Raw genomic sequence first — 12,208 nt, 5'->3', positions numbered from 1 at the left:
ACTGCGATCAGATGAGATGTTGTCAGGCTATGTCGGTAAAACTCCAGTCAGCCGTTATACTGTGCTCGTGACACACAATCAAGAATTGCATGCGCAAATGCGCCGGCACTGCACAATTACTTATTATAGCTTAAATAAAGCGCAAAAGAAACTACGAGCAATGACCGTCAGTGTTCTGTTGTAAGTTAAGTCATGAAATTACCAAATATGCAATTAAAGCTGCCTCAAAACCTGCCTCATGCATGTATTTGTTGACATTTTCTTGGCCTTAAAACGTCTTAAAACTGCACATATGTACACCAGGAAAATCTAAATTTTCTCGGGGGAGCATGCCCCCGTACCCCCCTAGCAAACAACATTTTCTGACCTCGGTAATTATTAAACTCTGCGTACGGCGGGCTTATTCTATCTAATGAAATCTGAGGTGAATGTGCATTTCTCCAAATGTGCGCACTTTTAGACTTAAAGTTTGTATGTGTATGCACTGTGATCAAAATAAATGGGACCAAATACGATTGAATGTAAAGGTTTGTGTCTCGTTATTCTATTAATAACTACCGATTGATTTTGCATTTGTATCAGAAATTAAGAATTATTACTGTCATTGTAGTGGTGCAAATATGTAAGCTATGTAATACTTCAAATCTCAAGGTTAAATATTTGTAAAATGTTTCTGTAACGGGCTGCCAAAAATAGTATTATATATATATATATATATATATATATATATATATATATATATATATATATATTTATATATAAAACTTTTCCAACCCCCCCCCCCCCCTCCCCTTCTGTTTTTTTCACAAATTGCACCCTGATTATGACATTAATATTATTATCAATATTAATATTACTGAATAACTTTATATAGTACTAATTCTTTTAGCTTTCTGTAAATGTGTTTACTATGGAAGTTTGTTTCCGCCACAGAATAAAACAATTTAAAAGATAATTGCGACTTGGTATCTCACAATTCTGACTTTTTTCATATATAAACTCGTAGTTTCCAAGTAATAAAGTCCGAATTGTGAGTTATAAAGTTTTACTCCGAGAGATAAAATACAGGCTTTTTTCTCAGAATTGCGAATTTATATCAAAATAAATATATTCAAAATATATTTCATAACTAGCATTACAGTTGCCCTCGATTTCACAGCCAAGGATAAAATCTTGCAGGTTTTTTTTTAATTCCTTAGGCAGAGAAAATTATTTTTCTGATTAAAGTTGCTCAGAACATGCTTAGGACAGTTATTTGTGATTGTTTGTGCATCACAAATCTTCCATATATCATTCAGTATAACGAGTGAGGAAATGTTTAAGACCAGCTATGGAGGAAGCTGAAGAGCTCAGATCTAAAATGAACAGAAAATAATAACACATGACTGTTTTGGCTGTTTCTCCTCAGTGCTGGAGTATAAAGAAATGCAGGCTGCCTAGATTATGGGTGGGAATCCATCCAAAATGAATAAAATAACAGCATGGTTCTTCTCCTGAAGATTTATTGTGCTAATTGGCTTCTGGAGAGAGTGTTTCTCTCAATCCTCTTCTTATCAATTATTTTGTCTTCTCATCCTATTTCATCCTATCCTATCTTTCTATTGCTTAACACCAGGGTAATGAGTTTACCTGTGTACTCTGGGAAGCAGATACTTAAGGGAGATTTCTTAATTTTCTCTTCAAATATGTCCTTCTTGTTGAGAAAGAGAATGATGGAGGTGTTTGTGAACCATTTGTTGTTGCAGATGCTGTCAAACAGCTTCATGGACTCATGCATGCGGTTCTGCAGAAAGAAAAATAAGATTAACATCATTAACAGACATTAACATAATTTACAGACATGCATCCACAAACACACAAACATACACATTTACTTAGCTATATAAGTGGGGACACACATATTATATTGTTTTTTTAATATAAAGCTTATAATTAATATACATAATAACATGCATAACCCGCCATTAAAAATTGTTTATAATAAAATATATAATAAATATTTAAATATATAATAAAATAAAAATAGCTATCTTTTAATTATATTATATATATATATATATATAAATAAAACAACTTAATAATCATTAATACAAAAAAATTACTTGTTTTGATATATTTTTTAAAATATTTTACTACATTTATGGATCATAAAGGACACCCCCAAATGTATTCATAGAAAGGTTTTGTCAGATTTAGCTCACAAAATTGTCCCCAAACTGTAGCTAAGTAAACCCACATACACACTCTCACTCTCAGGCACTCTTATCTACACTCACACACATTCAGGTGTAATCGCACTCTGAGTGCAAAATTAGAATATGAAGTGAGACAAGAAAAGAAAACAAGAAAGGAAATTTAACAAACAGCCAAGAAGCCAGAAAAGGAAACAAAATATATTCCACTAACTTAAAGAATGAATTACTCAACTCGTCATGATGATACACAATAGATCTCTTGTTAATTATAAAGGGAAAAGGGTAAGGATATACACTGTTCTTATTTCCATATGTGATTAATAAATAATTATTCTGCTCATTATTTGTTTGTCATCTGAATGGTAATGAATTCAGAGTTGGAAGCAGTGACTCTCTCTTTGATGTGTCCGATCATTTCAGGAGGAAACAAGGTCAGACGATCACTTTAAGTAATAGCCAATTAAAAACTGTGGTTTCGGAAAGAACCAGCAGTGCATCTAAATGTAATGACTGAAACTGACATATTTTAGAAACAAGCAAATAAAAAATGAAAAACACTGACAAAAATTATAAACCTGTATGCCATTTGGGTGTTGCGATGACATTTTTGTGGGCGGAGCTTATCTGGTGGCAGAAAATGACAGTTCTGCAGTAGCAGTCTATGAAAGCCACCAAATAAAAGAATAAAAAGTTAATTTTGAGTTTATATCTGGATTTTTTCTCCAATTCAGAAAAGAAAATATATCTATACAGTATATCAGAATTGGGAGATTTGAGAAACTCTTTATTCTGTCTTTTTTTCTCAAAATTTAAAGTATTATATACTGCAATTCTGAACCTGATATAAATTATAGTTATAAACTCTGAATTAGGAGATATAAACTTGCAGAAAAAAGTCAGAATTGTGAGATAAAAATGTTATGTTTAAATGTTGTCTATGTAAAAAGTTATAAGTTTAAATGTTATTTCATGCTGTAACTGTAGGGCTAATACTTTATGCCTCAAATGAACAGCATGTGTGAATATTATGTAGACCTATTGTTTACATCAAATTCATACTTTAAAGAGACAGTTCCCCCAAAAACTAGTTCACCCCATTGACTTTTATAGTATTTTTTTCTATATTATGGAAGGCAATGGAGTCCATCAACTATTTGGTTAACCATATTCTTCAAAATATCCTCTTTTGTGTTCAACAGAAGACAGAAATTCATACAGGTTTGGAATAACTTGAGGGTGAGTAAATGATGACAGAATTTAAATTTTTGGGTGAACTATGCCTTTAATAGATTAATCATCGCAAGTTTCATCAGTCCAGTCTGTGGCTTGCAAACGCAAACATCTGTATTTAATTTCAAAGGGCGTCTTCACCGACGGTATTCTATGAAAATGAAGACTATTTCATGGATTTTGCCCATTTTCCTCCACTTGTTACCACTGTTTTTCTGCCACCACAATGCATGCACAGCTGCAAGAGAGGAAACTGTGATGTCTTCTCCCAAATGGTCTATTCTTTCTTCTGTGAACTACAAAAGATGATCTTTTAATCGTTTTTGTGTGATGTATGTAATGAAAGTCAAAACCATATTTGACCCCAATGATTTTCCATGTATATATGTAGAGAATTTGTTGAAACAATGACAGGATTTACATCTCTTTAAGTTACCGCAAGACACAACATAAAGCCTACTGCTTCCAACTCTTTTTAGTATGTACTTCAACTGAGGTTGCTGACGATAATTTCATACCTGTGAAAGGGCCGTCTGTAGAGCTGGGCTGGATTGTTTAGCAATTGGTTAGAGAAGAAAGCCGATGGCTAGAGATGACAGGAGAGCAGCTGAGACGTTTTGAAGGAGAGACGGAGATGCAGAGGTGGCCGCTGGAGGCCACGGGAGCAGCCGAGCGGAACCGGACATGCACCAGAACCCAACACTTCACCACTTCACTCACATTTCCCACCCCCAGATACTACTGCTGTTCAAACTCACACGTACACACACACACACACACACACACACACTGAAGTGATGAACAATAGTGGAGCAATGCAGAATCGGTCCATGCATTGTCACACATGAAGAAAGGAACAGCTCTAAACAGATGAAAAAAGCCTCACAAAGGTCAAACTTGAAGGAACGCACAGTGTTTGAAGGAAATAAATGCATGTTTGTGTTGAAATGGAGGAGGAAAGGCCACAGGGTGCACAGGACGGAATGATGGGACAGAATGTCAGACGGCAAATGCGTAAACACTGATAGAGCGCTGAATGGACGAGCGCTGACAGGAGACACATTCTGGGAGTGTGTATTCATAGCATCTGTATGTGTGTTTATCTCGGTCCGTTTGTTTCGCCAGGACTTTCTTACAGATTAATAGAATCTGTCTTCTCTTTTTATCGCTTCCATAGATCAGGTGAATATGGGCATGTGAGAGTTGCTGTATTTATGGACATCTTCTTTTTTAGCCATAAAAGCCCTACTATGTCCAAAACACGTCATTGTAAATCCCTCTGATGTTGTAAAAATTCTCTTATCGGAGTTTGTCAAGAGAGAGTGTGTCTGGGCAGATCTGAGGCCTGTGTCACACGGACGTCCAAACATGACTCATCACACCTGCTGTGATTCAATTGGCACGGTCACAAAATCAATCAATAGTGTGGGGATATAAATAATTCTTTGTTTCTTCTTTTAAAGGACACTGTAAAAGTGTTCATAGAACTTAAAAATAAGTTTGTGTGGCTTTTTGTGTTAAATTTGTATACTTAATTATTTTATGTAAACATTCTCATGTATTATGTTGGGTCAACTTATTCATTTAATTATTTTTTACATTTCTATTTATTATATTATTTAATATTTCATATGTATTTCAATAAAGTTGCATTTGATAACATTAGTTAACATTAACAATTAAAAATACCTGTAAAGCATTTATTAATCTTAGTTTCAATTCATTATTAAAAACAAAACTGTTTAATGAACCTGAGAAAACATGAACTATCAATGAACTAACATTAACAAAGATTAATAAATATTGTAACAAATGTATTGCTTATTGTTAGTCAATATTAGTTGATGCATTAACTAATGGGAACTTATTGTAAAGTGTTACCATTTTATCTCATGTTGTCTGCAAGAAACGGACATAGTGAGCAACGTGCTTGTTGTCTTAAAATGGACAACAATGCATCCTGACATCACAAAATGTGATAGCAAAATAATAATGATTAAAAACAGAATAGAAAAACTGGAAAAATGCTGAACATTTGCAACTATATTATTCATTCATGCCCCAGTGCATGTTGGGAACTCCAGCACTCTGTGAAACCATTACGTGCATAGCTAGTTAGCACGGGATAAGCATTTGCAACACAGACATGACACTCAAAGATATGCCATAATTAGACTTGTCCAAATAATTGCAACATTGTTTTGTTTTTAATCAAATTTTGCTTAAATTTTTTGGTACAGTACAGTGTATGGGGAATCAAAACATGACCCATGATAGAAACCTAGACCTAGTCTCCAACATGCTTACAAAACTGAATGGCAATAATAGCAAAATAAATAATTTTTTTTTTAAAAATGTATCATCGCTGCTAAGTGGAAACCTTGTATCTTGTATGTACTTTTCAGGAAATGGAACACTTTTTTTTTTTTTTTTTTTTTGTCAAAGTTGGCTTTATATACAGTCAGATTCTTGCATATGTCATTATACTATCAACATTTTACCAAAAACAAGCTCAAATAGAGTTACTAGTGAATTTCAGGCATACATGTTTCGTCCATCATTAGAAAGGCTGCATCTGAGGCAGTAACATACATTTTCATCAATGTACAGGTTATATGGTTTACTGTAGCTGTGTTGACGCTCAGTTTATTGTCATTTGGCCAAAACCTATGCTATTTAACACAGTATTGGCTATGACTTGATGACAAATACTGGACTAAGACAGTCTTTTCCGCTCCTCAAATACATAAAACATTAGTCTTTTTATATATAAACTGCATGAAGATTCACTATAGTGGCAGGGTGGATTTATGAGATTTTACTGACAGTTCGAAGATCCAATAGAGTTATGAGGTTTAGTCAAAAGCTCTTTTGAATACTTTTCAATGGTGTAATATTTGCAAAACCCAGAGACAGATATAAAGGGTGACCAATAGTAATGATTTATGGGGAGAACAACAGCAACAACAACAAAAAAGATGAAATATCGAGATACGAGGTTTCCACCCGACAGCGCTGATGTATTGAAATTACATCTAAAATATCAAAAAAGATTTCAATATTTCCACTTGTACTCTAAACTGATAAAATGTAGGACTGAATCGATATTATACTGAATTGTTCCAATATAAACAGTGTATTTTAACCTACACTCTGAAAAATGCTGGGTTAAAAACAACCCATATTGAGTTGAAAATGGACAAACCCAGCGATTGGGCAGTTTTATTTAACCCAAGTATTGTTTAAAAATGACTATATGGCTGACTTAAAATGAACCCAAAATAGGTTAAAAAACAGACATTTATTAATAAATAATTTAATTAATGTTTACTGTTTAATTATTATTCATTAAACTTATTAATAAATGTCCATTTATTAAACATATTTCCATTTTCATATCCATTTTCAACCCAACTTGGGTTGTTTTTAACCTAACCTTTTTTAGTGTGTATGGTGAAATTTACAGTATATTATAATAGTAAGTTTGCTAGAACTTTGGGATAGTACAATTTAAAAAAAATCTATTCCTAAAGTATTCCTATATTTTCATTATTATTTACCATTTCTAAGAATTTTACAGTATGCACAAGATGACACATACATGGTATAAGCATTACCTAATGTGCCGATTAGTGTAGGAGTTCATAATGGAGGTTGATTTATAAATGCCACTGAACTAAAAAAGGTCAAACCTCTAAAAACCAGCTAAACCAACGAGGTTCTGTGGCCCTTATTTAATTATAAGGCTGTGGATGAACACACAGCACACTATGATCATGGCCACTTGATTGGCAACATGATTGCGATTACAGTGTTCTGATCAACATGAAGATCATTAAGTCTGCACCAAGACGTCATGACCATCAAGATTTGTGACAAACACCAAACTCTTTTAAAGCATGAGAAAACATGTTCAAACACCCATGAATCATTTTTGTTAGTTTGTTAAGTGTGTACACAGTGTATATGAAGCACAGAGCATGTGCAGTTGTTCATGAGCCTGTGTGTGTTAAAGCATAAGCACAGAAGTGCGTGTTTGTGTATGGACACATGCCTGTGCGTGAGAGTGTGTATTTAGTGCTCACCGTGGTCTCGTCTTCATGGAGCACCTGGTCGTAACCACTCAGAGCCACACAGAAAATAATGGCGGTCACGTCCTCAAAGCAGTGGATCCATTTCTTCCTCTCCGACCTTTGACCTCCCACATCAAACAGCCTGAGTGGACACAACTCAACATGAGCTCACCACAATAATGCACAGCATCACACGAGCAACATACACTATTGTGTACATACACTATTACAATGCTTTTGGGAAATGCAGCCCAGCATGTTTCTGACAGAATGGGAATAAAGGAGCCTTAATAATGTACAGTATGTGAAGAAGAATGTTTTTTGAACATTAAAGCATGTTAACCTATTCTAATGCACCCAATAACCAAAATAATGGACTTTTAAAATAGCATCGTATTAACCATTTAATACTTTTATTCAGCAAAAATTCACATTAAATTGGTCAAAAAAGACAGTAAAGTTTAACATTTATAATGTTAAAAGTGATTTCTATTTCAAATCAATGCTGCACTTTTTATATTCAAAGAAAAAAAAAATAGCAAATTAGAATAATTTCTGAAAGATCATGTGACACTAAAGACTAATTGCTACTGAAAATCCAGCTTTGCCATCACAGAAATAAATTACATTTTAAAATGTATTCAAATGGAAAACAGTTCTTTTAAATTATAATAACGTTTCATAATATTACAGTTTTTACTGTATTTTTTTATTTAAAAAATGCATCCTTTCTGGGACTTCTTTCAAAAACATTTAAAAATCTTTCTCCAAACTTTTGAATAGCAGTGTTGTGTAGGTTCTCTTGCACAGCTAACATGGGCCATTTTATCCTCAAAAACTTTCCAAAAGTGACATGTTATCCATTAAACCAAATCCTTTAAACAGTAATGGCCAAAAGTGATGCCCGGAGGGGACTGGTTTGGGGATTTGTTTTGAATGACCCTACAATCTCAATCAAACCATTGAAATATTATGAATTTATATCTTTAAATATTTCAAATATGAGAGAAGAACAAAACACTTATGGTATTTATCTGACAAAATTATTCTACAAAAAAAAAAAGGAGTAAACTGCAGCTACAGGTTTTATTTTACTATGCAAAAAATGCATAGGAAAAACAAAAAGCTGACAGGAAAACGCATACATTGCCTACAACAATCAGTTTTGTTGGTACTCTTATTTTTGCAAATGTTCATAATTTCTTTGTTTGATAGCCTGGCCAAAAAATTATGTCAACACAATTTGGCATGTTTCATAGCATTATCACAAATAAAACTATTGATTCCAAGCACAACTGCACAATAATCTTATAACAAATTTGTAATAATTTATCATTTTGGCCACTGTATTTTATGATGTATTTCATTATATGACTATACGTTTAACAAGCTCTAAATCTTAAATCTGTAATGATTTTCACCCAATTTCATGAGTGGATCTGTCATTCAGATGCTAGTATCAGCTTCAGAACATGTAAATCAGCTGTCAGGTACTGCCCTTTTCTGTGAAAATGCTAGCTTCTGCCATAACAGTATGGCGTAATGCTAAATCTGTCTTCAGAATGCTGGTGGTAGCTCTGTCTGTCTAACTCCCATCAACACTTTTATTTTAGTCTTCTATTTTCACATGCTATCAGATGAGAGAGTGAAAAAAAAACTGTGAATGAGGAGCTGATACTGTATGAGAGGATGACAGTGTTTTGGAGATATTCATCTGTTTTAATTTCGGTCTTTAACCACTCCAGTTGTAATGCGAGAGTTAAAAACACTTTTAGCTTAAAAGAGTCTGAGTATACAGATATTAGATCAGACTTTTTTTTTTATCTAGACTCATTCATGATTATAAATCATGAATGAGAGAAAATTATAATAACTGTAGTACAGCCAGTGCAAAGCTCTGAATTACATACTGTACATTTATGCATAAATAACACACCAATCAATCTCACCTGAAGTGCAGGTTCTTGAAGGTGAAGTGGGTTTCTACAATCCCGGTGGTCTTCACTCGAGTTCGCAGAATGTCCTGCTCTGTGGGCTGGTAGTCTGCAGCACCGATCCTGTCTAAACTGTCTAAGTAGCTGGAGGAAGAATGAAAGAAAGTCTGTTAGGACCCACAGTTTTCCACAGAATCTGAGCAACTGTCATTCACATAAAGTAGAAAAGGTCTTTTTTAGAGATACTAGTAACTTCTCAACCAATAAGATCCAGCAGTTTTTTTTTAATTCTTTTTTTTAAATCATAAAAGCATCATGAATCAGTATCTTAAGAGATTGTAGGGTGAATTCACTAAACAATGCTGCATTTTGGTGCAAAAACATGTCTTTTATTCACTAGTCAGCCATAAAATAAATTAATGAAATATTAGATGCACAGAAACTGTTATGCTGTATTTAAATTCAGTAACTGTAAAGGTCTTTGCACACTGAGTCTGATAAATACGATAAATACAATAAATACGACTACACGTTGTATCAATGACTTTTACACACTGCCTCCAAAAAAAAAAAAAAAATTGGATCGGGTTCAATTTTCAGCATTTTTCGCATCCGTAGCAAGCATTTTGAGAGGTGTTTTGACAAATCAGAGCCACCCCGTACAGGCGAACACCAAAATCCAGAATGGTGTCTGACAAGTTGATCCACTTTGTCTCGTAGCACAAAGCACTGTATGACAAACAAAGTGTGGAATACATATATATTGGTGGTCTTCTTTTTAATATGTGGCTCCAGTATCAATAGCAAAGCATCAAACTGCGCCACTGACATCCTGAAGTAAACTTTGAATCGCTCGGGATAATCCCGCAGCTCCTTGATAAGGAGGTGGAACTCTCCTTCCTCTCTACGCAATCTCAGGATTGGATGGACCCAATATTTCCTCTTTCTTTTTCTCTTTTTAAGAAGAGAGAGGACAATAAAATCATCATCACTGCTTGAAGACTCCATTTTGTATTGTTTTGCAAATTTTTATGCAACGGATTAATTAATACGCATTGAACTCAATATGCAAGGATTCTGTGCATGACGAATTTGTAGGATGACGAATACGAAAAAACGCATCCGAAAATTTCAGACTCAGTGGGCAAAGATCTTAATTCTTTTTACCAAAAAACACATCTTTTCTATGTACATTATGATTATTATAGCTTGCATCTTATTCAAAAAAAAAAAAAAAAAAAAAAAAGTTTCTTTTACCTAGCACAATTAACACAATGTTTTGTGTGTGTGTGTGTGTGTGTGTGTGTGTGTGTGTGTGTGTGTGTGTGTGTTTACCATGGCATCAGTAATTCATCAGTAATGAAGGTATTATAATCAGGCCAAAACTTTGGGGTCAGTAAAATATGTTTTAAAATAACTTTTATTCAGCAAGGATGCTGATAAAAAGTGACTGTAAAGACATGTATAATGTTACAAAAGATTTCCATTTCAAATAAATGTTGTTCTTTTGAACATTCTATTAAATCACCACAAAATGTCTCTGAAAAAAACTGTTTTTGAATGTGATAATAATAAATGTTTCTTGAGCACCAAATCAGCATATTAGAAAGATTTCTGAAGGATCATGTGACACTGAAGTCTGAAGCTTTGCCATCACAGGAATAAGTTACATTTAAAAAAATATATTTAAAAAAGGTAAGTTTAAATCATTATACTGTATTATTTCACAATATTACTGTTTCACTGTATTTTTGATCAAATAAATGTAGCCTTGCTGAGCATAGGAGACTTTAAACTTTAGGGTGTGTTCACATTTGTAGTTCGGTTCACTTCGTTTGGTCCGGACCAAAAAAAAAAAACCCATTTTGTCCTGGTCTGTTTACGACACTATATAGCGTTCAGATTGGCAATTTTATCACCGAAACGAAAGGCACAGGGACACGTACACAATCTGATTGGTCGTTGTTTGTGACGTATGGTCTATTTTGAAACGGAACTCATAGAACATCCAAAACAATGCTGTGTGCTGGGCTAAATGCGCTCGTTGTATGAGTGTACCTTGCATATTGTGGTATGGTTCATTTTAATCGAATTAAACATGCCCAGTGTGAACGCACCCTTATGGTACATTGTCAAAAGGATCCCCGTTCCCACAGATCGGTGGAAACAACTAAAAACGCTGTATTATGCATACCAGGCCAGTAGTTGGCGATGTCACTTTGTAAAGAACACTACGCACCTACAGACTGAACACGTGTGCACATGACGTCACCATTTTCACAGATTCACATTTTTGTAGTTTACAAGGAATAACATGCACTTTGAAACCCATTTTCAAAAGTTTGCATTTTCAGGCCCTTAAAATACCTTGCCGTGAACGGTCAAAGCTCAAAAAAGTTTCAGTTTTAGTTGAAAACGGTGTCAAGTAAATGGCCCCTTAGTGAATTCCACCATAATCTTTTGTTGACAGATTCTCATTTATGTTAGCTCTAACAGAAAAATGATTGCTTTACATATAATTGTGAGTGTCAACAAATCAGATGAGAATCCATCATACTAAAGACACAATCTTAAACACAGGACAGTCAATCAGACTACAGGGCATAAGTCAAAATAAAACACGACACATCCTTCCTGTGCCACTCACAGCTGACACACATATACACAAGCTATCCTCTTCAAAACAAAACAGCGATGCAAGTAGACAGGGAGGACCAAGCCTGCTTTTCAACAATACGTGATGTATATTCTCTAAGGCTGTGGATGTCATTTATCT

At 34.2% G+C, this 12,208-nt stretch overlaps 1 protein-coding gene across 2 annotated transcripts in view; it reads right to left on the bottom strand.

The window, feature by feature from the left end:
- The window catches only part of gnao1a (guanine nucleotide binding protein (G protein), alpha activating activity polypeptide O, a), a 105,780-nt gene that overhangs the window by 9,861 nt on the left and 83,711 nt on the right, over positions 1-12,208 (bottom strand). The window contains exons 5-7 of one of the 2 annotated variants that reach the window (XM_067390418.1): positions 9,448-9,576; positions 7,511-7,640; positions 1,630-1,783 (exon numbers count right to left, since the gene is read on the bottom strand). In XM_067390418.1, the coding sequence (XP_067246519.1) occupies positions 1,630-1,783; positions 7,511-7,640; positions 9,448-9,576 (413 nt within the window). The remainder of the gene's footprint in view (positions 1-1,629; positions 1,784-7,510; positions 7,641-9,447; positions 9,577-12,208) is intronic. The other variant, XM_067390419.1, reaches the window with a different exon arrangement.

Source organism: Chanodichthys erythropterus, chromosome 7 (assembly GCF_024489055.1).
Source record: "Chanodichthys erythropterus isolate Z2021 chromosome 7, ASM2448905v1, whole genome shotgun sequence".
NCBI classification, from domain to species: Eukaryota; Metazoa; Chordata; class Actinopteri; order Cypriniformes; family Xenocyprididae; genus Chanodichthys; species Chanodichthys erythropterus.
The sequence above is the reverse complement of the archived record's forward strand: the minus strand, read 5'-3'. Positions and strand labels throughout refer to the sequence as shown.